At 38.7% G+C, this 27,244-nt stretch overlaps 2 protein-coding genes across 11 annotated transcripts in view; one reads left to right on the forward strand and one right to left on the reverse strand.

The window, feature by feature from the left end:
- Nucleotides 1-27,244, forward strand: part of DYNC2LI1 (dynein cytoplasmic 2 light intermediate chain 1) — a 59,130-nt gene that overhangs the window by 23,838 nt on the left and 8,048 nt on the right. Inside the window, exons 8-14 of one of the 6 annotated variants that reach the window (XR_012003326.1) lie at nucleotides 365-442; nucleotides 4,405-4,481; nucleotides 5,064-5,134; nucleotides 8,651-8,748; nucleotides 9,110-9,202; nucleotides 11,180-11,329; nucleotides 14,313-14,611. Coding sequence is in view for 5 of the 6 variants with exons in the window: in XM_072768195.1 (XP_072624296.1) it covers nucleotides 365-442; nucleotides 4,405-4,481; nucleotides 5,064-5,134; nucleotides 8,651-8,748; nucleotides 9,110-9,202; nucleotides 14,313-14,375 (480 nt within the window). In the remaining variant the exon portion in view is untranslated. Of the gene's footprint in view, nucleotides 1-364; nucleotides 443-4,404; nucleotides 4,482-5,063; nucleotides 5,135-8,650; nucleotides 8,749-9,109; nucleotides 9,203-9,882; nucleotides 9,961-11,179; nucleotides 11,330-14,312; nucleotides 14,612-27,244 lie in introns of those variants that run through there. The other 5 variants (XM_072768195.1, XM_072768196.1, XM_072768194.1 and 2 more) reach the window with 5 other exon arrangements.
- Nucleotides 6,692-27,244, reverse strand: part of ABCG5 (ATP binding cassette subfamily G member 5) — a 49,361-nt gene continuing 28,808 nt past the window's right edge. For 2 of the 5 annotated variants that reach the window (XM_072768191.1, XM_072768192.1), the window contains 3 exons: nucleotides 23,094-23,279; nucleotides 18,798-18,910; nucleotides 16,983-17,665 (listed from right to left, as the gene is read on the reverse strand). In XM_072768191.1, coding sequence (XP_072624292.1) covers nucleotides 17,472-17,665; nucleotides 18,798-18,910; nucleotides 23,094-23,279 — 493 coding nt within the window. In that variant the 3' untranslated portion in view covers nucleotides 16,983-17,471. Of the gene's footprint in view, nucleotides 7,509-9,773; nucleotides 9,904-12,879; nucleotides 13,040-16,280; nucleotides 16,352-16,982; nucleotides 17,666-18,797; nucleotides 18,911-23,093; nucleotides 23,280-27,244 lie in introns of those variants that run through there. The other 3 variants (XR_012003324.1, XR_012003323.1, XM_072768193.1) reach the window with 3 other exon arrangements.

Raw genomic sequence — 27,244 nt, forward strand, 5'->3', positions numbered from 1 at the left:
GAGGGATAGGACTGACTTCCCAACTTTTAAATTGAAGAAAGTAGAAAATTGGTTTCTTATCTTTGCTTGTCAGAGAATCCCTAGGGTATTCCACACTATAAAATGTGTGCTCATATCTAAATTCTATTGAGCTAAGTGTTTAAACAAGGAAAGATCTGATAGCTGTAGTTCTAGAAGGCTGCAGCTACTATTCAATTCTCTATAGAAAAAGTATCAAGGTAATGGAATCCTACTCCTCAGGGTATGTTCCAAAAAACAAAAACAAAAAACAAATTATGTATTTCTACACTTAGTAATTTGCACCTTCCCACTACTGATATTTAATTTTCTCAACTTTTTTCTTTTTAATAATGTATTTCTTCAGGATTTTGACTCTGAGAAGAGAAAGGTTATATGCAAGACACTTCGATTTGTTGCACATTATTATGGAGCATCATTAATGGTTCGTACATTTCCTATCCTTTGGCTCGAGTGGACAGCACCATACTTAGAAAGATAAGCAACTTGATGCATGATTATAAATACTAATGCTTCTACTAGTGTACATAATCCCCTTCTTTCCTTTCCCACTGCCCCCAAATCCTCATTACAGAGTGTTTGATATTTCTTTTTTTTTTTTTAAGATTTTTTATTTATTTATTCATGAGTGACACAGAGAGTCAGAGACATAGGCAGAGGGAGAAGCAGGCTCCCCATGGGGAGACTGATGTGGATTCCATCCCCAGACCAGGAATCACACCCTGAGCAGAAGGCAGACGCTCAACCGCTGAGCCACACAGGTGTCCCAATATTTCTAGAACATACTCTGCTAGATGGCCTACCAGGTCTTCAGATCAATTGCTTATGCTCATAAACCCCAGTCAGTCTCTCTCTCTCTCTCTCTCTCTCTCTCTTTTTTATTTTTTTTAGAGAGAGCAGGTGTACAGGAGTGGGGGGGAGGGGCAATGGGAGAGGGAGAAAGAATCTCAAGCAGACTCCCCACAGAGCACGGATTCTCAATCTTACAACCTTGAGATCACAACCTTAACTGAAACCAAGGTGCCCCAAACCCTAATCAGTCTTAAACAGATAAACTGGCTATTAATTTATTCATTTTTAGGGGTACCTGGGTGGCTCAGTCAGTTAAGCATCTGCTTTCGGCTCAGATCATGGTCCCAGGGTCCTGGAATCAAGCCCCATGTCAGGCTCTCTGCTCAGTGGGGAGTCTGCTTCTCCTTCTGCCCTCCCCCTACTTGTGCACACTCACTTTTTCTCTCAAATAAATAAATCTTTTTAAAGACATTTATTCATTTTTAGTTTCCCCTTAAAAATTAGAATCTGTCTTAAGGGAAAAGAGGAAAAAAAAACCTATGTTTTTAAATTTTTTTTTTTTAAAGATTGTATTTTTTTATTCAAGAGAGAGAGAGGCAGTGATGTAGGCAGAGGGAGCAGTAGGCTCCCTGTGGGGAGCCCAATGCGGTACTCAGTCCCAGGACCCCAGGATCACACACTGAGCCACCCCGGCGTCCCTATATGTTCTTTTTAAAACTTAAAACAACAACAATATTGTCATAGGGGTTAAAACCATGAAGTTGGGAGTCCTGTTGCCTCTGTTCGAATCTCAGGATAGCCATTTACCAGATGTGTGACAGGCCAGGTCATCTCACTCAAGCCTCGGTCTCCTCCAGGGTAAAATGACAAAACCAGTGCCTTCTTCATAGAGTTGTTGTAAGGATGAGAGAGAGAAAATGATGTGCCCACCCCAGGGCCTGAAACAAAGTGTTCCTCAATAAATGTTGCTTAGTCTAAGAACTGTTATCCTTACCTTCTACAGCAGGAACAAAGGATAAAGGATTTTTTTTTTTTTCAAGATTTTATTTATTTACTCTGTGAGAGACAGAGTGAGGCACCCAGGCATCCCAGGATAAAGGATATTCTTTAATGCAATAAAATATAAAATCACTTCTATTTAAAAGAATTAATATCTTCCCATTTGAATGGTTTCTTTTTCCTGCTTTTTCCTGCATGAAAGTGCTGAGGAAGTTGGAGGGAGATAACAGTCTAGTCGCTGGCCTTCATGGGTAATATATTATGACAAAGTGATAATATGATCTATGTTTAAATTTTTTATACTTTTCAGAATACTCCAAATAAATGCATTGTGTATTTCCCTACAAATCAGAATGTTTTATGTTTATACTGTATCCGCTTATATATGAAATTGACAGAGTGCTTTGGAAATATTCTTTTTTTACTATTTCAAAACGATATGGGGAGTTTAAAATGAATGGCTCATCCAGGATACAAAAGCAAAGACCATGGATCTTATAGTTTATTTTTACACAAGATAAAGCCCCATAGTTAGTTCTGTTTAGTTAGCTGAGGGAAATCTCTTTCTTTAGGAACAGATCACATTTGAACAGGATCTAATCTGGTGTTATGTGTACAAATTTAGATGAAGTCAGATCACTGTAGGCCCCAGCAGGTCTAGAAGGTCCTAGAAGATCAGGATCTTCTAGGGAATGGGTTTAAGAATGGTTTCATGTCAGCTTTCAGCAAACCAGAAGATGAGAGCTTGGATTAGAGGAGCCCTTCTGGACTGCCAGGAGAATCATAAAGCTTGTTTAGCTTCTCGGACCAAGAAGAGAGTAGCCAAAGTTACAAAGCCCCGTCTTTCCATTTCACTTCCACTCTTCCCCATCCACCCCCCCAAAGGAGACAGTATGGGACTGCTTGAGAAGATTGCTAGATGCTCAGCAGTTTTCTTTTACCCCTTTAGTTGATCCTTTATAATTCAGTCAAGAAAGTGGATTCACTATTACAAGCAATCTAATAAAGTTAATAAAAATAGAAAAACATTGATGAGTAGGACCAGATTCAGTGGAGAGCTGTCAGGATGGTATGAGGCTTAAAAATATGATATATGAGAAGGAGTATAAAATTATGTTCTATTATCTAGAATGTGATAATGCTCTTTAAATATTCAAAGGACTGTCCCATGGAAAAGGGATTAGATATATTCTTTGCTCTCTTAAAGTCAAGAACAAGGAATCAGAGCAGAGTTTAGCTCAAAATAAGAACCATTTCAGATATTACCATTATCTGAAAATGGAATGGGTTACTTTTGGAGATTTTGAGTTCCTACTAAATTAATGCAAACAGAAGCTCTACAGCAATTTTTGGAGGATGTTTCAAGGCAATTGATGCAACAGATGGGGGGGTTGAGTCAGAAAACTTCTCACGTCCTCCCAGCCCTTCTATGAAATACTTTTGTGATAAGGTATTTTCCTTTCCACATAGGGAACATAAATAATAGTAAAATTGTGTTTTAAAAGTTCAATTAGTTTTTTATAGTTTTAAACTCCTTCAAAAGAAGTGTTAAAATTGTTTCAATTTTGAAAAGTCACTGTATTAAATTTTATATATTCACACGAGTCAAGATTTTGCCTGGGAGCCTGTTTTTTTTTTTTTTTTTTTTTTAAGATTTTATTTGTTTGTTTATTTATGAGAGACAGAGAGAGAGAGAGAGGCAGAGACACAGGCAGAGGGAGGAGCAGGCTCCATGTAGGAAACCCGACATGGGACTCAATCCCAGGTCTCCAGGATCAGGCCCTGGGGTGAAGGCAGCACTAAACCGCTGAGCCACCAGGGCTGCCCAATGGAGCCTGTTCTTAATTCAGAATGAACCTTATCCTGAAAATTGATTTCTTTGCCTTATAGAAGTACATTTCATTTTGGCTCAAGGTTGTTTTTCCTACTTTCATACATCTTAGCCATTCTGATTTGGCTGAGTAACTTTTGGTATTTCCAAAAAATCAAATCTAGTCTTAAAAGATTTGTAGGGTAACCACATGTCCTGATGTTCTCCTGGATGTCTCAGCTTAATTTCTTATTTATTGATAGTACCCACCCCCTTTCATTCTCTGAAGTGTTCTGGTTCTGGTCACCCTTGTTATATACCACTTCTGAGAATGTTCTTTGCAAGCTCAAAGGCAATTCTGAAGAGAAGTTAAAAGATCTTTTTAATGAGTATCACTATTGTCAGACCAGTCTGTAGCTTCCATGTTAGCTTTTTGGAAGACAGTAATATGCCCATGGATGGAAAAGTTATTTATGATATATACCTCCCATTTTCTACCAGCCAGACTGCATTTGGTACATAGTTATAATCCATATGTGGGTGTGGTGAACAAGTGCATAAACACAAGTCCCTTCGATACCGTGCACTCATGAAGTTAGAAGAACGAGTTGAAACAAATTTATTGAGATTTATTTTCCTTCAGATTTTTTGTCTGCTCAAACACAAGTGTGGGGCAAATAATAATTCTGTCCGCATTTTGTACTTGTTCAAAGCCATTTTTATTTTACCTGTTTCTATTTGGAAGCAGAGCATATAATTTATTCCCCTGATTTTATTTTTTTTAGTTTACCAGTAAATCAGAAGCTTTATTACTAAAAGTACGTGGAGTTATCAACCAGTTAGCATTTGGCATTGACAAAAGGTACTATTAAAATATATTTTGTGTATCTTTTTATCTTATTTTATTTTTGCCAATAATCTCAACTGATTATTGTTCTCATCTCATTATTTCTTCTAAGAAAGTATCCCCGGATGGCTATTCTTAGAGAAATAATTTCATATTATTTCCTGTTTCTTGTATTGCTTAAGTATTTCTCATTTCATAACAAAAATGTTACATAATAGAGACTAGAATAAAATAATGATACTGTTACACTTATTTCTCTGATTTCTTTGACTTCTCTCATTTTAGTAGCTTTCCCTATATTATCATTTTCTTATATTAATTAGAAATTGAATTGATAATTGTAGTATGTGTATTTTTTTTAACCTTCTACTTTTCTTGGCTTTCACTTAAGGTAATTTGGGTCTGTCACCTTTTTCCTTATAAAACTTTATTAATGACAGACTTTAATTTTTGAAACCACCTAAATATTCACTCATTCATTTGAGGGCAGTGCTCTTTCACCAATGGCTAGGTATAAAACTTGGTTCTTCTATTTACAGTAGAGCAGGATATTCGACTACTAAACTAAATTAGACTCTTTTCTTCTTATCCATGTAGCAAATCAATATGTGTGGATCAGAATAAACCACTGTTTATCACAGCAGGATTGGATTCTTTAAGTCAAATAGGTGGGTGAACTTATTAAGATTGTTCAATCTTTTTTTAATTGCTTATTGATTTTATCCTACCCCATGTTCACTTCATCTCCAACATACCACCATTTCTGATTTCATTATCATCACTGTTATTTCTCATGTATTTATTTGTATACACAGTATTGATGCAACATACATCACATTGACATATTTGTGATGGAAGGAATGTCGCCATATAAGAGACTGATTTCGGATTTCTGTTTTACTAAAAAATTTCCTTTCCCTCACTGATTTCCAGGTACTTTTAAATTTTAGCTCATTGGGTCTAGAAGAAAACCAGAAGCACAGAATAGTGAGGAAATTGAAAGCTATATATTATGGGCAGTGATGAAAAATAGAGATTCAAGTGATGGAATAAACTAAAAGACAATAGTTGTACTAATTATTTTATGCTTTAATTCTTCACTATGAAAATAGCTTGCTTCAGATATGAGATGTATTTCTTAAACTTATGGACATTTTAGGTTCATGAAGCAAAAAGAATTTTAAGAGTTTATATAATCAAGCTCCTTATCTTCCCACAGAAACTACTTTCCCTGTGGAGGTTTGGGCCTAGCAACTCTTTCTACTCAGGGGCTGACATAGTTTGGTTTTAACACTCTAGCAGATGGTAGCTTTTTATTTCCCATCCATCATTACCCTTACACACTAAAGTTGACTTCAAATATAGATCTTTGTAATTAGATTATAGACTGAACTGGAATGAAAATAGAGGTGGTTAATGAGTGATCACAAAGGCTGATTTTCCTAATTATTATTAATACCTAAATAAATACTTAAAATCTTAAAAAAAGGGGGGGGGCGATACCTGGGTGGCTCAGTGGTTAAGCGTCTGCCTTTGGCTCAGGTCATGATCCCAGGGTCCTGGGATCGAGTCCCACATCAGGCTCCCCGCAGGGAGCTTGACTCTCCCTCTGCCTATGTCTCTGATTCTCTCTCTGTGTCTCTCATGATTAAATAAATATTAAAACAATCTTTATAATTAATACTGACTTTTTTTTAGAAGATTTTATTTGTTTACTCATAGACACACAGAGAGGCAGAGACACAGGCAGAGGGAGAAGTAGGCTCCATGCAGGGAGCCCGATGTGGGACTCGATCCCGGGTCTCCAGGATCACACCCCAGGCTGCAGGCGGCGCCAAACCGCTGCGCCACCAGGGCTGCCCATGACTTACTTTCATTAGCAGTGAGAATCACTGTGTGTACCAATAGATAATGCCCCTATAAGTAGTTGGAGGTCAAAAAAGAAATGAGAATTACTAAATTTAAAAATCATGGAGCTTAGACCTCATCAAAATGAAAAACTTTTGTTCTTGAAAAGTCCATTTGAAAAGGATAAAAAGACATGCTACATTCTGAGAGAAAAGATTTTCAACTACATATCTGACAAAGGACTTATTATCTAGGGTATATAAAGAACTTAACAGTAAAAACAAAATGCAGTTAGAAAACAGGCAAAAGACATGAGCAGACATATCACCAAAGAGGATATACAAATGGCAAATAAGCACATGAAAATATATTTAATATCTTTATTAGGAAAACGCAAATTGAAACCACAATGTGCTCATAAGAATAGCTAACAAAAAATGATAACACCAAATGCTGGCAAGAATGGAGAAACTGGATATTCATACATGGCTGGTGGGAATATAGAATGATACAACCACTCTTCAAGACAGTTCAGTTTCTTACAAAACTAAACGTGTACCGACCATATGAGCTAGAAATTACATTACTTGGCATTTATCTCAGAAAAATTAAAACTTACGTTCACATAAAAATCCATACACAAATGTTCATGGTGGCTTCATTTGTAATAGTCCCAAACTAGCAACAACCAGATGTTATTTAAACCTGTGCTATCCATACCATAGCTTACTACTCTGCAATAAAAAGGAACAAGTTATTGATACAGTAACTTGCATGAATCACCAGAGAATCATACTGAATGAAAAAAAGCCAGTCAGTAAAGGTTATATACAATATGATACTACGTGTGCAAAAATTTTGTGATGAAAACATTTTAGAACTAGAGGAAAGATTAATGGTTGTAAGAAGTTAGAAACAGGATTGTAGGTGGGGAGATAAAGAGATTGGAGAAGGGGGTGGTGTGGGTATAAAAGGGCAACACAAGGGATGGCATTGTGTAGTATCTTGATTTTGGTAGTGGACACATTTATCTACAAAGATGACACAATTGTATAGAACTTAATACACACACACACATACACACAAATAAGGACAAGTAAAAAACTTGGGAAAACTGAAATTGATTGGTGATTTGTATCACTGTCTTTCACACCAAAGTGGTAAGGAGGTCCTGAAAGATCAACAGGGTAGATGCTAGAATAGAAAGAATGAGAAATCTAAGATTATAGACTGACAATTGCCAAGAAGTCAGCATTTTTTCAAATTTTCAAATTATACAATCAGTACACAAGACATTCTCATTATAAAATGTTAAAATAGTACATGTAAGGATCAAGTTTGATATGTATACTTCTGGATTATTTTCTATATATGTGAATGTGATATAGAAAAAACTACTTGTTAGGGATTCCTGGGTGGCTCAGCGGTTGAGCACCTGCCTTCAGCCCAGGACGTGATCCTGGAGTCCTGGGATTGAGTCCCACATCAGGCTCCCTGCATGGAGCCTGCTTCTCCCTCTGCCTGTGTCTGCCTCTCTCTCTCTGTCTCTCTCATAAATAAATAAAATCTTTAAAAAAGATAGAACATAATTCTATCATTCTATAGTTATCATTTTGAAAGTTTCTGTTTCTACTCAGTATGTCTTAGTGGTTTTTCCATATTAATGCAGTAGCTAGATCTATTTGGTATTTTGACTGCTGTGTGGTTAGAGCGTGAAAATGCAAAGTAACTTAGTTCACTATACCTTTATTGATGGACAGTTTAGCTTGGCCAATTTTTCACTTATACAAATGATGCTGCAGTGTGAAACCATTAACACTTGTATACAGGTGTTTCTAGGTTAAATACCAAAAACTAGGATTTCTGGGTAGTAGCATTTAACCTTTTTCCATATTTTCAGGGTAGGAAGTAGTGCCAAATCCCCCTCTGAATTAGTTGTCCCAATTTGCACTCTGGTGAGTAGCACCAATGAGCGTTTCCTTACAAACTCATAAACACACGAGAATATCAAACTAGGTATTTCAGTGGGTGGTGGTGTAATTATGGGGCAAGAGAATCACAACTGACTAACTGCTCTGTCTCCTCTTTCTCTGGTGCTAGAATCTGTGGCCTTGCTATACTGGGTTGGACTAAATTTTAATAGTGGCTATATTAAGGGAGAAGGGAAATGAGTGATCTAGGATTTGTATTTTTCTAAGTGCCATCCATTTTCTTGATAGTTTGTCAAGTTTTTTTATTTGTTTGTTTTGGGGTGGGGGTTAGCTTTTTTTTTTTTTTTTTCCAGTTTGTCAAGTTTTAACCAGTGCAGTCATTTGGTGTACAACTTCCCATTTTAGGATCTCCTCCTATTCCTGATAATGACATTGGAAAGCTTCATGCTCATTCACCAATGGATTTGTGGAAAAAAGTGTATGAAAGAGTCTTTCCACCAAAGGTAATACTTCTAATTCTTTTAAAGCAAGAATTTTTTGCATTATTCAACAGTTACTAGGAAATGTTCCAATGAGCCTATTATGACTTTTTTACTGGCATCTTCAAAAATCAAATATATGCCAAAAGTCTATTGTACAAGAGGCACTGTGAGGTTTAAAAGATGCTCCACTTTGAAATTCAGCTTCCAGACTGTTGGAGAAGTGAGAGACAGCTGCTGGAAGGAGAGGGCCTGGTGGAATTTGAAAGAGGTTCAGCAGTGACAGTAAAAGCTCAGAAGACCATAGAGAGCCTTGCTGAGGCCGACGGTAGTCACAGATGGTTGGGGGGGGCGGGGCATGAAATGACTTGAACTATAATTTCAGAGCACCAACACACTGAAGCATATCAAAGACCCTGCGAGAGACCCTCAGTATGCTGAAGGTGAAGTTGATGAAATGAGAATTCAGAAGGATCAGGTAATAATCCTCAACATTTATTTTATCTCCTCTTGAGTTTATCACAAAATACCTCCAGAGCCCCTTAGATTTTTCACTCTTTGTTTTTACTTTTAAATTATTGAAGGGGAGGGATCCCTGGGTGGCGCAGCAGTTTGGCGCCTGCCTTTGGCCCAGGGCGCGATCCTGGAGACCCGGGATTGAATCCCACGTTCGGGCTCCTGGTGCATGGAGCCTGCTTCTCCCTCTGCCTGTGTCTCTGCCTCTCTCTCTCTCTCTCTGTGACTATCATAAATAAATAAAAATTTTAAAAAAATTATTGAAGGGGAGCCTGGCTGGCTCCATTGGTAGAACATGCAGCTTCTGAGGTTGGGGTCATGAGTTTGAGCTCTATGGTGGGTACAGAGATTACTAAAAAATAAAATCTTAAAAAATAAAATAATTGAAATAGCATATCTTCACTATATAAAAAATTTGATGTTCATAAAGAAGGAATTCAAATCATTCCACCACCCAGAGATGACCTACTGTTCACATAGCCTCTTCGGGTTTTCCAGTTTACCTTATATTGAAGATGGGTAGTGATTCTTACCTTGCTGCTGGGGGGACACTTTCACAATATTCTTTTGTTTGTGGAATTATTTAAATGATTTCATTTTTTGTTAGAATATTCAGACATACTTAAACTTTTCTTGTACCAGGAAAATTCCGGACTACCCAGTCTGAAAGCACACAAAGACAGGATCTCTCAGGAAAGTAGTTAAGAATGGAGACTGTGTTCCATATATGCCCAGCTAGCACGAGGTGTGATATGAAATCTGATGTAAGAATGCAAAAGCTGGTAAATTCATCATGATCTGATACTTAGGTTTTCTCAGATCTCTAAAATGAGACATTGTGCAGAATCCAAACTTATATCAGCAAGCACTATAAATTGAATGCTCTGACAGCCTCTCAGATGGGATTTGTAGAGCTGTGTCACTTGGGCCATCACATTGTTGCAAGGGTAATCTGAACACAACTGTCCACAGGAGCACAGATTGGGGTATTTTTTTTCAGCACTAGCCTTTCACCTTCAGGGGCCCCAGAATAAAAAAGCAAAACATCCTATTTAAACATAATCCAGGGATCCCTGGGTGGCACAGCGGTTTAGCGCCTGCCTTTGGCCCAGGGCGTGATCCTGGAGACCCGAGATCGAATCCCACGTCAGGCTCCCGGTGCATGGAGCCTGCTTCTCCCTCTGCCTATGTCTCTGCCTCTCTCTCTCTCTCTCTCTCTCTCTCTGTGACTATCATAAATAAATAAAAATTTAAAAAAAATAAAAAAATAAAAAAAATAAACATAATCCAGGGACACCTGGGTGGCTCAGTGGTTGAGCACCTGTCTTTGGCTCAGGGCGTAATCCCAGTCTGGAGATCGAGTTCCGCATCAGGCTCCCTGTGAGGAGCCTGCTTCTCCCTCTGCCTCTCTCTCTTGTCTCTCATGAATGAATAAATAAAATCTTTTAATAAATAAACATAATCCAGGAGAATTAAAAACTATGTCAGGAATATTTAGGGGGTTTTGTTGCTGTAGCAAAGTGAGAGACATGTTGTTGGAACAGTCAGATGGCCTCATACAACCTTTATTTATGTGCAGCTCAGCTAAAAATTAGTTGGAAGCCATCCCTGAATATTTACTGAGGAGTCAATGACTAACTGCCATTGTTAAGAGTATCTGTTTATATTGCATGGTGACCCCTTTTATTACACTTATATACACAGATATTATGAAAGGGCTGGAGTGTTTTTCAGCAAGACTTTTCACATTTAAATCCATCTTCCCTAACTGACCTAAAACTGTAGGAATTTGGAATGGAACTGGAAAGCAACCCCACAATACCTATCATTCTTTGCTATTAACACAGCCTATGAAAGAATTCATCTGGCATTACTTGAAAATCTAGCCAGTTGTCTACAGCTCTTTCTTCATTCACATTGCCTTTTTTTTTTTTTTAAGATTATGTGAGAGAGCAAGAGACAGAGCGTGAGCTGGGGGAGAGGGAGAAGCTTTCCTGCTGAGCAGGGAACCCAACTCAGGGCTCAATCCTAGGACCCTGGGATCATGACCTGAGTCCAAGACAAATGCTTAACCAACTGAGCTATCCAGGTGCCCCTCTTTTTGATCTTTTAATATGATTATTGCCACATAACATTTTTCAGTGAAAGTAGCATTATAATCTTTAGATTGATTTTGTTTGCCATTTGGAACAAAATAATATTCATTTAAAAGAAATGTCTCACTCAGGGTTTTCCATAATTATGTAAGCTGTCCTTACTTAAAACCAACCTGTAAATGCTTAGGGAAGCTCATACTGTGTGCCATATGTCTACATGCCTTTAACCCAAATGCTTCTGATTCTTGTGCTTCTTGGGAGAACAGATGATGTCCTGTTTCATTAAGATATAATATAGTTGCATAGGAGTAGAGGGCTGGCCCTAAGCCTGTCTGAGACCACATGTGATCCTCCTATCTTCTCCATCCCCAAGCCCCATTATTAGTGGCTTAATCATCAGGGAAGAAACAAAAACAAAGTTTGGGGCCTTTAAGTTTTGCCAGTGAAATTAGAGCATGTCACTTCTAAGATGAAGAGGCTAACTCACAAGTTCCATTCTAAAGATGGACACTGGGATCCCTGGGTGGCGCAGCGGTTTGGCGCCTGCCTTTGGCCCAGGGCGCGATCCTGGAGACCCGGGATCGAATCCCACATCAGGCTCCCGGTGCATGGAGCCTGCTTCTCCCTCTGCCTGTGTCTCTGCCTCTCTCTCTCTGTGAGAGATTTATTACTATCATAAATAAATAAATAAATAATTAAAAAAAATAAATAAAATAAAGATGGACACTTGGGTTGCTTCCATTTTTTTAAGATTTCTCACAGAGAGAGAGAGGCAGAGACACAGGCAGAGGGAGAAGCAGGCTCTGTGCAGGGAGCCTGACATGGGACTTGATCTCAGGTCTCCAGGATCAGGCCCTGGGCTGAAGGTGACGCTAAACCACTGAGCCACCTCGGCTGCTCTGCTTCCATAATTTAAAAAGCCCTCTAGTTTTAAAGCATTCCTGATTTTAAGGGGACATATGTATAGAAAGCACTTGCTAAATCTTTCTAACTCTTTTCTATATTTTTATTGCCAAAGAAAACAACAACAAAAAAGTGGGTAAACAATATTTTTAAGGTCTTCTTGGCCAACCATACATATCTATTTTGAATCCGTTTTCAAAAATCAACTTGTTCATACTCCCTAAACCTATAACTTAAAGACATACTCATTTACATGTTTAGGGGGAAAAGTTCTTACTGTCCTTTATTGAAGATGCTGTTTTAAACATCTTCAATCTTCAAGTGTTTTAAGACAGTGGACCATTTATGGTTGAAAACCTTAGAGGTTCTTAAGAGGCAAGGTGGAACCCTTTCTTAGTTTTACATTCATTTTTAAAATGGCTCTTTAGGGATGTCTGGGTGGTTGAGCCTCTGCCTTTGGCTTAGGGTGTGATCCTGCAGTCCCGGGATCAAGTCCCACATCCGGCTCCCTGCATGGAGCCTGCTCTTCCCTCTGCCTACATCTCTGCCTCTCTCTCTCTCTGTCTCTCATGAATAAATAAATAAAATCTTTAAAAATAAATAAAATGGCTCTTTAAAGCAACCACAAAGAATTGCAGTGTAAAGAAAATCCTCTTACTTGCTCTTCCTTTAGAGCGTCATCATATTATTTTGACTTCCTATGGCAGCAGTATTGAAGGTCTAGTGGACATGGTGAATTCTGTATAACACCACTAATTCTTTGTGACATGGCTGTGTGACCAGCCCTGTTCTTCTGTTCTCTGCAGAAGTAAGATAGATATCTTTAACAGAATGTCAAAACAATGTCCTCACCCTTATCATTGGTAATAACAATTCAGTGCTTCCAATTAAAGGCAAGAAAACTGATTACTGTATTCCTTATGAGTTAACAATCTTCAAAACCCTATGTGGTAGATGATTGGTGAACTGAATTAACTTCATTTTAAAAGAATAAACCAGGCTGCAAATTCTACCTTGGAATTATCATATAAAGACTCTTCAAAGTCTTTCTTCAGTTTTAAAACTTTTAACATTTAAACTTCAGTAATTTGAGTATAGGTATGAAAGAGACAATCTGCAATTTTTCTGAAAATGAGAATGGAATTTTCATCGCAACTATGAACTTCAATTATGTTAGCCAAAGGGCAGTGTTTGCCATATCTTGCAGAGTAACCACTTTCTGCTTATTTGAAATAATGTACTTTGTACAGTTACTGAGACACTGAACAATACGTAAGAAGAAAGGAGGCAATCCCCTTTGATGATCCCTTTGCATATCAATCGTCTAATGCAGGGTTCCACCCATACCAGAACTTATTTTATGAATTTTAGAAGTAACATATACTCATCACGGAAAAAAACCCTCATAAGATATAGAATAAAATAAAAAAAAATAGAAAGTAGAAGTATCCTGTCCTCTCCACCTGTTTGCTTTTTTCGTGTGGCACATACGACCACTGGTATTTTTGTTGGCTGCCCATGAAACCCTGTGTGAATGGGCTCTGACATCTTTAATAATGTCCTTCCTGGGAGATAGCTAAGTTGTTTCCATTTGTGTGCCAGTATACACAGTACAGTGACCCTCCTTTTATTTATATCCTTGCATTCTTCTCTATTATTCTGTGAGATTCATTTTAAAAGGCAGAATCACTGGGTCAAAAGAATATATACATTCTAAATATTGATAATTTGACAACATCAACCCAGTTTTGGCAAGACTTGAACAGAAAACAAAAGATCACTTTTAAATAAAATATGACAAATGCATTTATTTGAATAGTTTAAAGAATTTGTATGTATATATAGTATATAATTTCATCTTTATTAAGTGCATCTCTAAGTGTTGCTTAGGCTGTAGAAACTCTAAAGACTCTACATTTCTAGAAAATAAATCCTAGTAAGAATTTACAAGATAATTGTCAAGAAATTTTGCAAATGGTAATACCATAAAGGATGTGCTGTCATACCTAAAAAATGCTAAGGTGCCTAGTTTAATTTTTAAAGTTTTTTTCTTAATACATATTTTTGTTTTAGGAACTGGAACAATACAAAAGAAGTTCTTCCAAGTCTTGGAAACAAATTGAGCTTGATTCTTGAACCTAATTTGTATTTAGGTTCAAGTGTATTTATTTCTTCTTTCCCAAATACAAGTAAGTTTATAATTAGCATAATGGTAATAAATGAAGGAAGCAAAGATTTGTAATTTGTTAAAAGTGGCATTTCTTGTATTAAAGTGCAACTCCCTGGATAATTAGAAGTCTTTTAAAAGGGGGAAAAGTTGTATAATGACATGCAGTATTTTTTAAAATAAAAATTCTTCTACCTTTCTCTAATATGTTTAGTGTATACTCACTTCAGCACTTATAAGTTTCTGCTTTATTATGCTGTTTCAGGACTATGAAAAAGCAAGATCCTTTAGTAACAATTATGAATATGAGTTTAAACATTTCTATTAGACACATTCCTTCTCAAAGGAATTTTTTAGAATCGTGGTCATGTGCACAGGTGTCATCATTGACTGTAAAACACAGGCACAAGAAGCACCCGAAGAACCCATTTCAAATGAACACTCCTGGGCAGCCCAGGTGGCTCAGTGGTTTAGCGCCGCCTTCAGCCCAGGGCTGGATCCTGGAGACCCAGGATCAAGTCCCACGTCGGGCTCCCTGCATGGAGCCTGCTTCTCCCTCTGCCTGTGTCTCTGCCCCCTCTCTCCCTCTCTGTCATGAATAAATAAAATCTTTAAAAATAAAATAAAATGAATACTCCTGAGTTCCCACACCCAGAGACCCTGAATCAGCGGGTGTGGAATGGGGTACAGGCAGCTCTAATGATTCTCACATACTTATTTTCGGTAAAAGTTTTTGAAGAACAGGTAAATTTAAGGAGATGTTCTATCAGAAAGCAGGCCAAAATTAATGAATTGGTAATATTGGAAGATCACTTCCAAAGGCTTTTAAAAAGCCTTCTCCATCTATGATTTGTATGCCTGCTAGCCAAGTTCAATCTGGAGTAAATATAATTATCACTACCAAGAAAGTCATTTATTCTGTGATCTTCCATTTCCACCATAAAATATGTTCACTGTAATAAACCATACACCCAGCTTCAAATAAGCACACTTACTAACCCCAAGAACACCAAAACTGATGAGTGGTATCTGAGTGGAGAGCAAACTCCCTGATAACTGCAATGAAATAAGACTTCATAAACTCTTAGCAGTGCATGTGGTTTCTAACACTCCTGACAACAGGATTCAACACGTTTCCAAAGAACCTCATTCTTAGGTGCAGACAGGCACCCTGCCCAAGTGCTGTGGAGAAAGAGCTCCCTTTAAATTAATAGTGAACAGTATCATCTCAGAAACATCCACTGACTTGGTGGGAAGAAACAGCCTATTCCACAATAGTAATAGAAATTTCTATTATATAATTTGATTGTCTTACACATCACTGTCCATTTTTGACTTGAGACATAGACTGTCACATGTTGAAAGTCATTGTGTTTTTCTAAGATGGTATCACTAACATTTAATAGCTTGAAGTCACGTGCTGTGTCAATTTTCCAAATGTTTCTGAGCTAGATGAAATTCATCTGCATATGAATAGTAGAAATGTTTCCACTTACAATGCACACCCATATCTTTAGTAAGTTGAAATCAGCGATTTCAAAAGAGGTTCCTGTGGGACTCTCTTTGAACTACTTTAATAGATTATCATCTGCAGAATTGTCTATAACTGATGTGACATATATAATCTGTAAGGCATTATGTAACTATTATACCATAATCATCAGTGTCAGAGACCTTTTATAAAAATTGACAATACTATTCTGGTAATTTGCCAATGTCTCCAGATCCTTAAATACTGTTCTAAGAAATAGAATTTTACTGTGGTTTCCTTAATGAAATGATCTTTTCTGCTACAGTGTGAGACATTTCAAATGCTATAATTTATCATTCTTTGCAAGTTAGGTCACAGCAACTGAACAAGTTCATGTACTCACTAAGATGTTCTCCCTCAGCATTACCATGGTAACATTGAGACAGGGTCTTTTCAGACTTGTACATGAATTACCTAAAGATCAACCAGAAAGATAATCAGTCATTTAGTACAGAACCCATTTTTAATCCTCTATATACATCATTTCATCCCTAAAATTATGTAATACAAGTATCTCTATTTGTATTTGTCAGCATCTTTTTCTCTTTATGATTCAAGAACCTGAATTCTGTGTGTGTAACCTGGTTCTTTCGATGTCAGTTGAACATTTTATCTTTATGGACTTCAAATAACCCCTCTTCTTTAGCATTAAAGATGTCATTTCTCAGTGCATACACTTTATCTAGTAACATTCACTTTTGATTTTGTAAGTAAACTAAGGGAAAAGTAGAAAAATAGCAAACTAATATTTAAAAACATTACCCGAGGTCTGTCTGGCATGCTGTGTTGTCAGTTCAGCCCATTCCTGAACGTTTTAACTCCCAAAAAAATCCCTGAGTATTCTGTATCAGGGGTCTTCATCATCCAGCATCTGTCCAACATCCTTTCAGTGTGATTGGGTAACGCAGACCCTCATGTAAACGTGTACAAATAAATGTGGATTTTTCAATGATGAAGCATTCCCACCCAGTTCTGCATGATGCTTTGCTTCACTTGAACCCACAACACTCTTTTCTGTTACTTACAGTCAGTAACCATTCAAATATCTTCTTCTCACCAAATCTTTTATTAAATGTAAGCATAATTTTGTTTGTAAACAATTTTTTTAAGATCTTTTAAATTTTTAGTCTACACCCAGTGTGGGGCTCGAACTCACAACCTCAAGATCAACAACTGCATGCTCCACTGACTGACCCAGGCGCCCCTGTAAGCATAATTTTTTAACTGACCTATTTTTCTGTGTCTAGAACAAAGAAAACAGTCACACTAGTCTCCCATAATTTTATGAAAGATTGTAAGTTATTACTATTTACATTTTTGGACTAGCCCACTCACAATTTCTAAATAGCCCATGTCCTACAAGTCAGACTATCATTCAAGGCCAGCATGGATCTGAGGGGGGCACAGATGGAGTTCAAGTGGTTAAAAGACTTAAGATGTACTATCAAGAAACATATGGCTTTCTTATTTCAGACATTCAAAGTAGTCATGCAACAATTGGGCTTAAGTTCCATTTTTGTGGCAATGTTCTTTACTATCTGCTAATGAGATGATCCCTTATTTTAAAAACAACTATTCCTAGGATGACAAGAACTGGAATAAAGGCATACAATGTCAGAAAATTGGTTGTGAATCTGGATGTTGCACCCGGGCAGGTTCTCTCAATGAACTGAATTCCTTGAGTGAAGGCACACATTGGATTAGTTGTCACAGAACCATTTGAGCTGCCTGCCAGGAAAAGATGGACAGTGTCAGATATGGTGTGTCCCAGGTACTTTCATCAAGTATTTACCAACTGCCTGCTAAGTTCCTGTCATTATGAAAGATACAGGACATTTTAGAGAGCCCAGAACTCATTATTAGGTGAAGCAATAGTGTTCTGGGTCCTAGCTTCATTTTGAGATGGAAATGGATTTGTTTCCATTTGGGATGTAAATTCCTTACAACAGTACTGAAAAAATCATGATCACTATGATCACCTAGTACTGAATATCCTAAAGTTACTGCTATTACCACCTAAAACTACTTAAAACAACCATTAAATTCTGCCCTGTTCTTTAGTTGCCTTCACAGATTGGCCTGGGATTTCCATGGCCAGAAGGACCTGGTTATGCTCCCACTGCTTCTCATGGACTTGCAGAACAGACTTTTGCCAAAAATGGCTTACTCAGCTATATACTACATACATTTTAGGGAACGAGAAGACACTGCAACCTGCTTCAACCTGTTCTCTTCGGAACGGATTCCAGGGGCGCCTAGGTGGCTCAGTCAGTTAAGCAACTGACTCTTGGTTTTAGTTCAGGTCATGACCCCACAGACATGGGATGGAGCCCTGTGGGGGGCTCTACACCCAGTGTGCAGTCTGCTCCAGATTCTCGCTCTCCCTTTGCCGCTCTCCATTCATGTGCATGCGCTCTCTCTCCTTCCCTCAAATAAATAAATCTTAAAAACAGATTCCACCCAGAGTATACTAAAGTTTATCCTGGTGTACATTAGGTCTATCAATTTTTTAAATATTTTATTTTTTTAAGTACTCTCTATCCCCAGTGTGAGGTTCAAACTTGCAACCCCAAGATCAAGAGTCTAATGCTCTTCTGAGTGAGCCAGCCAAGTGCCCCAGGCCTACTGTTTTCTAAAAACATCAGAGTGACTTGAGCTGTTGGCCTTTGACGGGTAACTAACTTGACTTTTATTTTAAAAATCAGAGAAACTGTTAGACTTTTATTTCAAAACAAGGTTTTAAATCTATTATAAAACATAGCTTTTATTTAAAAAATACATTTCCCTCAGGGAATTGCTTCCTCAGAGTAACATGTAACATGTAACATGTAAAAATAATATTCTAAAACAGAGTACTTACCACAAGTGAAATTCTGTCCATAGAACTCATTGACTATAAGAATCTCAGAGCAGTATTTTTGGAATGTAAAATAACTGAAGATTTTAAAAGGAATGGACATTTCTTCTGTGTTTCTGAAGAAAAGAGAGAGCAGGCTAAAATTCAGTAGTCTCTGGTAACTGTCCTACCAAGTGAAAAGAAAAGCCGCCGCCTTTCTATGTTTCCCATTATTAATATAGTTTTTATCGCTCATTATAAAAATTGTGCTGTGAAAAACATCAAACAATACTGAGAAGTACAAAAATATACCACTGCCCAGAAATAACTGGTTAAAATTTTGGTGATACATGTAACGTGTGTATATGTATGTGTTTATAAAATTATACATAAGGGGAATCACACTCTTCATGCTCTTTTTTAACCTACTTTTTTTTCAACCAAACACATGTGTCAGACAGCCTTCCAAGTCAGTAAGCATAGCACTCCATCATTTTTAATTATAGCTCAGTGGTCCATTATAGTAGAAACCTTAACAATCCCCTGATGATGGATTGGTGTCTAATTTTTTTGATAAGCACCGATGATATAAACATGAAAGAAAATACACACCTAACACATCACTTTAGAGGAGGATATTTGTGATTAAATAGAGATTTGAAGGAGCTAGTTTGTGAAGTGAGAATTAACGATGATATAAGGGGAGAGGATGGAGAGAACAGCAGATGTTCATTGTGATGTTCAAAATGAACTCTGTTCCCTCTTCAGTCTCTTTTAGGAGAAACTTCATGCTGACCTTGTGGCTTCCTCTGTCCACTATATAATTTCTATCAATCAACAAATATGGATTAAATCTTTTTATTTGTGAGGCACTAGTTCTAAGTGCTTGAGGAATTCAAAGAAGTACCCTACCCCTAGAGAACTCGCAATGTAATTGGGGACAGAAAATATATATCCTTAAGACTAAAAAAAAAAACACAGTGGTAAACAATTTGTGCCAAGTATAATAATCCAGCACCACATGTCCATGACATTCTTGTACTTCGTATTTATGGTTTTTACCTATTCCCACGTGGCCTCCAAACCCCATGACTTTCAGTTATGGGCAATGTTCTAAGGAACAAAATTGAATCAGCCAATCGAGAGGCTAATTGGAAAGGACAGGATAGATGAACCTGGGGAGGAAGGAAGGAAGGAAGGAAGAGAGGAAAGACATTCTAGGAAGGAAGGATGGTATGAGCACAGGCATGTCAAGGACTGCATATGGGGCCAAATGAGCCAGAAGGGCTGAAACAGAGGATCTGAAGCAGTGGGAGCTGAGTTTGGAATGACAGGAACTTGCTGTTTCAGAGCCTTGTGGTGGGCTGACATTGAAAGACCATAAAATCAGTGTTTTAAGAAAACGCTGCACCAGCAACTAGAGGGATGGAATAAGGGCAGATTAGGAAAAGCAGAAAGGCAAAAAGGGAACTGTTTCAGCAGTAGTTCAAGTATAAAATGACAAAGGCCTGCAACAGGATGATGGCCATAACAGGCTGGCTGCCTAGCTGGCCAGAAGGTTCCTCTCTTAAGATAGGAACTATGTGACTTCATCTTGCAGTGCACCACACAGGGTGGAATACACGTAAAGGCTCCACATGTATTTGTGGTTTGGAAGCAAAGAAGAAACCCAACAGAAGTTGGTGATTGATCCGATGTGTAGGCAGTCCCAGGAGAGAAAGCAGTCATTCATTCACTCAATTCAGATATTTATTGCAAACCTATTTGGTTCAAGGGCTTGGGCCAGCCACTGAGAACTATAATGAATGAGGCACCGCTACTGTCCTCCAGAGGCTGCCATCCTTTGAAAGGAAAGCTGCAACAGAAGTGACATATAGTGGGATTTCAGAGAGAGCTAATCTAGCCAAGGAACAGCATGCAGGCATCTTTACGGGTGGCAAACGGACACAAACAGGTCTGTGAAAGACACAGGAGGATAATCAGGCTGTATCATAGAAATCTGGAGCATTTTAGAGAGGAAGGAACCATGTATCTAAATTTATTGATGTGGGGCAGCCCAGGTGGCTCAGGGGTTTAGCTCCTGCCTTCATCCCAGGGCATGACCCTGGAGACCTCGGACTGAGTCCCACGTCGAGCTCCCTGCATGGAGCCTGCTTCTTCCTCTGCCTGTGCCTCTGCCTCTCTCTCTGTCTCCCTGCATGGAGCCTGCTTCTCCCTCTGCCTGTGCCTCTGCCTCTCTCTCTGTCTCCTCTCTGTGTATTCTCATGAATAAATAATAAAATCTTAAAAAAAAGAAACATGTTCTTTATAAAAAAATATAAAAAAATAAATTTATTGATGTGGGACTGTCCACATTATATCGTTAAATGCATACTTCTTCACAATAGTGCAATCTCATTTTCATTAAATATAAAAGTCTAGCAAGATACACAACAAAATTTAACTGAAGGTTGTGATACTTAAGGTAACTTTTACTTTCTTCCTTATACAGTTCTGTATTGTGTACCTTTTTTCTCCAAAGAACTTGCATTTATTTTGTAAGCACAAAGCAGCTATTTCTGTTTGTGTTTAAAGGAAAAGGCAGCCAAAAATGCAAATATTGCAGGAAGGCAGTCAGGAAAGGTGATGACCTGAGGGAAGAATATGAACTTTATGACTAAGAGGTTGATGTGGCCCTTGAAGAGCAGTTTCTTTTTTAAAGATTTTATTTATTCATGAGAAACACACAGAGAGCCAGAGACAGAGGGAGAAGCAGGCTCCCTGTGAGGAGCCTGATGTGGAACTCAATCCCAGGACCCCGGGATCACAACCTGAGCCAAAGGCAGATGCTCAACCACTGAGCCACTCAGGTGCCCCGAGAGCAGAGTTTCAGTTCAGTGATGGAAGCAGAATCCAGATGAAGCCTTGGGATGTTGAGGTTTTGCAAAAAACCCAAGAGCCTTTGATAATGCTGGCCACTGCCTCTCTTTTCAAAACAATGAATCTCCTTTTTCTACAAACCAAATACACAAAATAGTGCCAGAGTGACTGGAGCAGGTAATAATTCAAATATTCAAGAGGAGATCCTGCCCAGTGTTGGGTCTATACCTTGCTGGCTTGATTGGCTACCCTTGGGGTGACTTGATTTGTGCATTTTTTATAGATGTTAACAATCACTTAACACAATGTAATAATGGCATTGTAATTTTGACTGATCAAAACCAGCTCACTTTGTAATTTTCGCCTTTATATAATTCAGTACAGCTTATGAAGTGCTTTCCTGTTGATTATTATCTCATTTGTTTCTCATGTTCCCTTGAGGCTGGTAGGGCCGAGATCATTAGCTCCATTTTATAAATGAAGAAGCAAATTTAGATAGAAAAGTGACTTGCCAATGGTCATGTGGCAGATAAATGGTAGAGGAAGTATCTGACTCCTGGGTCAGAGCTCTCTCCAGGGAGCCACGTGTGGCCTGGGAGTCTTCATAGTAGTTTGACTAGAAGTCAAGTCTGAAACATGGATTGCTCTAAGAGTTAAATAATTAAATATATAAATATATAAATGTAATTACATATAGTAGATGCTCTGAGCTTTTTTGTTTTTAAGTCAAAGAAATAGCCACCTTCACATTTCCTCAGAGACCCTTAGCATACTTAATAGACACTCACATCACCTGCCTGGGACCACCAGCACTCTTCTAAAATTCTCCACCCTTTCTGCTATTGCTTTTTTTAAATGTATGTATGTGGACATATATATTGTCTTATAAAATGATGCTTTATTATAGAAATTCATAAAAATAAGGGAAAATATAAGAAAAAGTTAAACTACATTATTACCCAGAAATAATTGCTGGTAACATTTAGTATGTATCCTTCTAGTCCTGATATTTTCTTGATCAGTCTTTTGTCATGCAAGCTCTTAATCTGACTGTTCTTACTTCCTAAAAGAAACCAGTAATTGAGAACCAGAACAGAGAGAGACTCCACAGTGCCAGAGCAGAAATGAATTAAATACATGCTATTTAGCTTGTAATGATAGGCTGTGAGTTTTTCTGGAGGATGGGTTGGTTTTCCTCCTCTTGTTAACTATCTGTGAATCATATGGATAACATGCCTAAATTGTCATTTCTTGATTCTCAGTGTGAAGACATTTTACTGAACACGTGGTAAACAGTTCAAGGTCTAAACAGTAATGATAAGTACTAAATACTCCAGATCATAAGGCAATACCTTTAGCCAGTATCACACAGCTCTTCTCTGCAATTTCTTATAACTATTGTTATCAAGTGATTCATTAACAACAGATAGTCAACGAAAATCCCAAACTGTCATATCTTACCTTACTAATCCAGATCCCACAAGTATCCCAGCAATGCAGAGCAGAGCCACTATACTGTTGACCACATTTGGGTTTTGGACCATACCAAGTAGCACAAGAGTTAGAAATTCACCGATTAAGTGGGGGGCCAAGAGAGCAGCAGAGAAATACCCAAATCTGGCAACCTCAGGATACAAGCCCAGAGTCCTAGAAATACATAAAGTCTTTAGTTTCCTCTCCAGGGATTATTTAAGAAAAATACCACATGTGCCTTCTATGAATAAGTCCATGGTGGTTAATGGGTGGGAAGAGTTTGCAGGGTAAGCCAAACTCCTTGAAAGGCCTTTTGGAACAGAGACACCCTTTGAGACCATTTTTTTACTACAAACTGTTTCTGTTGGCTCCGACTTAGTGTGCCACCTTTTCCCTTTTACAGCTCCTTCAGTTCTCAGAGGAAAATATTAATACTTAAACAATGCTCACAATCGGTGCAGTAAGTGGAGGTGTTGAACTCTCCAGGCTTCTCCATAAATAACCATGTTCTGCTTAGCTAGCCGTGCTCCTACCCTAACTAGCCTAGCCTACTCTCCCAGTGCTGAAGGCTCACTCGACCTGCCGCTCTGCCCCTCCATCCCTGTTACCGTGGGATGGTTGCCAATGTGAAAACCCTTCACTGCCTCTGGTGAATTAGCCCTTCAGGTCTGCTCCATTCTTGTTTCTTGTTCTACCAGCTCCTTCCACAGACTTGATCCCCATTTTCTTGTGAACAGACTTCCCTACATCCATGCCCCTTCACTCTTATATTCCTTCCACTAAATACACTTCCCTGGTGATAGCGTGTCCCCAACAACCATTAGACATGGCTGCTCTTTCTTGCATTTGTACAGTAAGGAAAAGGAGCTGGCACGTCTTAAATGCATGCCTCCCTACCACTCAAGGCCACAAATCATGAATTTGCTTCTACTATTAATTCTCTTTCCCTGTGCAACCCTTTGTGGCTTTTAGGGCATTCTCTCACCTTTAATGATTTTACAGCATCTGGACAAGGGTCAGTCTTTGCACTCCTGCCCACTATCATTTATCCTCAAGGTCTTTAACCTTCCTGATAAACCATCAACATCAGTGCCTCCTAATCAGGCAACCTGACCAGTTCCCATGGCTCCATCTACCTAATCTTCATCATTCACCATGTCTTGGACTTAAATGTTACTCAGAACTGTTCTATTTTCCCAAGATTTCAGATTCTGAAAGTGCTGTCTGATCAGGGCATCCTTCATCTCTCCTACCTCAGGTCCTTACCCCCTTCTGTCTTTGCCTACCAGTCCCCACACCCAGAGATCCGGGTTCTTCACTTAAGTTCTCTCCCTGAAGGTGTGCTGAACAAGGCATTCCTCAGCACTAATCAAATCTGCTCTGCCTCACCTGAACCCCTAGACCCCTAATTTTTTCCATTTACTGGGTTCCAATGACATGTCCCTCATGGCTAATCTATACCTCTACTTTAAATTATCCCGTCCACTCAATTACTAATTTCTTGCTATCTTTATCTTCTCTACTTTTCATCTTCCATGTCTTGTGCTCATTCTCTCTCTTTTCCTCCTATTGTTGCCAAGTTGATCCTATCCATTTGTTCCCTGATTTCATGTTATCCTGATTCCCTATCCCTACCCTGCACTCCCCTCGAAACTTGATCTGTGAATTTTCCTATTTTGCTATAGTTTCATCTACTCTTCAATCTAACGGTTTTTCCTGATGGTGTTATTTACCATATCCTAAAAACACCCACTCCCTGAGCCTGATAACTATGTGAGAAATTGCCTTCTTTTCATCCTACCCTATACCATCAAGCTTCTCAAGCAACATCTGCTTCTTCTACCTCCTTCTTTACTTGTTCTCTTGTGAATCTGACTTGTAGCCCCATCACACTACTGACGATCCTTTTTGGAAGACTGCTAATGACCTCTTAATCTGATCCCTTACCTCCATGAAGCTCTGCAATATGAATGGATATACCACACCTCTAGTCTGCTGCCAAAGCAAGCCAGCCTCACCCTCCAGAGTCCAAGAAAGATGGGTCACTCCCTAGTTCAAAACCCTCTCCTATGTTCCATTATCAAATCCACTTCAGCCCCTTAGCTTGACATCCAACACCTTCCCCCCCAGAGGGACCAGTCATACCTTTCACTACTCCTTCCAACCCTTTTCTCTCACAGCACAACTGAACCTTTCTCTGGAAAGGTCTTATGTGTTTTTGCTCCTGAACTTATGCCCTTGCTCTCTTTTCTATCCATTCGAATAATGCTCATCTCTCAAGCTGTCCTCTCAACCAAATGGGCTCTTGTTCTCCTTTGTAATTAACTTGGATAATGGATGTGAAATGAAAAAGATACTTCCATCTGTACCTCAGTTTGCTCATCTACAAACAATAATTATAGCACCACCTTTATAGAATTGCAAGCCAATTATCTGAATTAATACATTTAAAACCCTTTAGTGCCTGACATAGCCAGTGCTCCGTATGTGTTAGTTATTATTATTATATTCCTCAGCATAGTGTTTGTGCATCCTTATAATACTAATCTTACACTCTCTTGAATTAAAATCATCTGGAGGGATCCCTGGGTGGCGCAGCAGTTTGGCGCCTGCCTTTGGCCCAGGGCACGATCCTGGAGACCCGGGATCGAATCCCACGTCGGGCTCCCGGTGCATGGAGCCTGCTTCTCCCTCTGCCTGTGTCTCTGCCTCTCTCTCTCTCTCTCTCTCTGTGTGACTGTCATAAATAAATTTAAAAAAAAATTAAAAAAAATTTAAAATCATCTGGAGATTTATGCCTACAATCCATCATCTGAAATACTCTAGAGCCAGATGTGTTTTGGAATGTGGCAATTTACAGATTTTGGAAAGGCTGTACACTGCATAGACCATACTTGTCACAGTGGGATCGGGGACTCCACTTATAATCAAGCATGTTGTGTTGATATGGGGAAAGTATAAAGAACATCATGTCAGTTCAGATGAGATTTTGCCACTTATTTCAGGTCATTTGTGCTGCTAAAAGTTACAAAAACACTGTAGCTTTCGGAGATGTTTACATTTCAGAATTGCAAGCTTGAGTGCAGAAGGCAACACCTTCTGTTCACTCCTCTTTGAGTCTTCTGTTGCACCTAGTATTATGCCTGGTACTTAGTAGGCATTCAACAAATATTTCTGTCATTTATCAAAGAATTTGCTACATTGCTAACAGCTTTGCTGCCACTGGAAATGACTCTTTTATGCCTTTTTATCAAAAATAGTCATGACCTGTGTGCTTACACTGAGCCTAGTTTAAAACTGCCCCATTTTCTCAAATCTTAAAGTACTTTCTTTCTCATCGGCACTTTTTCAAATATTATATGGTCTTCAAAATCAGTGCTTCACAAATTTTAAGTGCATATGAACCACCTGGGGGTCCTTTTAAAGGCAGAACCCAATTCAGTAGCTGGACTGGAGATTCTGCATGTTAAACAAGTTCCGAAGTAAGGCTGACACTGGTCCATGGGCCACACTGAGTAGCAAGATTCTAAATTAGCAACATCTTCAATTTTCAGCCAAACTTGATTTACTCAAAAATGATCAGATTTTTAAAATCTTCTGGATCATTCAGCCTAAACTAGACAAACCTGTGGTTTACATCATGGATTAGAGATTCAATGTTCCTGAGTGTCTGAGAATAGCGAGGCTTCATCAGGGCAGGCAGGGAGGCCCTATGGTCCCTGCCATCACCCTCGGTGGGGAACCCATCCTGTTGCTAACTCGGAGCAAGTGGCTCTGCCTCTGTCTCTCTCCAGAATGAGACCAACTTCTAAACACCCACCCCAAGACCTTCCCACTCTTCATCAGGGAGCTCAAACTCACTAGGCCCTGGTTTGTCTTTTGCTTACATATCACTTAATTCATAATAATTATTTTCATGTAATGTATCATGGGTCTATATACAAGGCTATGTTAGGAACACCTGCTTCTGAATTCTGGCCTGAAGAAAGCATCCCAAGAACTGCCTGAAGTTCTCCAAATAACAAGCTGGGCACCTTTAAACTACCAGAGTCACAGAATACCAGGTAATACCCCCATCTTTTCCTAAGGGAAAGCCATGGGGAACAGGGAAGATACTTCTCCCTCTGATGACAATTATG

This window comes from Canis lupus, chromosome 11 (genome assembly GCF_048164855.1).
Source record: "Canis lupus baileyi chromosome 11, mCanLup2.hap1, whole genome shotgun sequence".
In the NCBI taxonomy this organism is placed as follows: domain Eukaryota; kingdom Metazoa; phylum Chordata; class Mammalia; order Carnivora; family Canidae; genus Canis; species Canis lupus.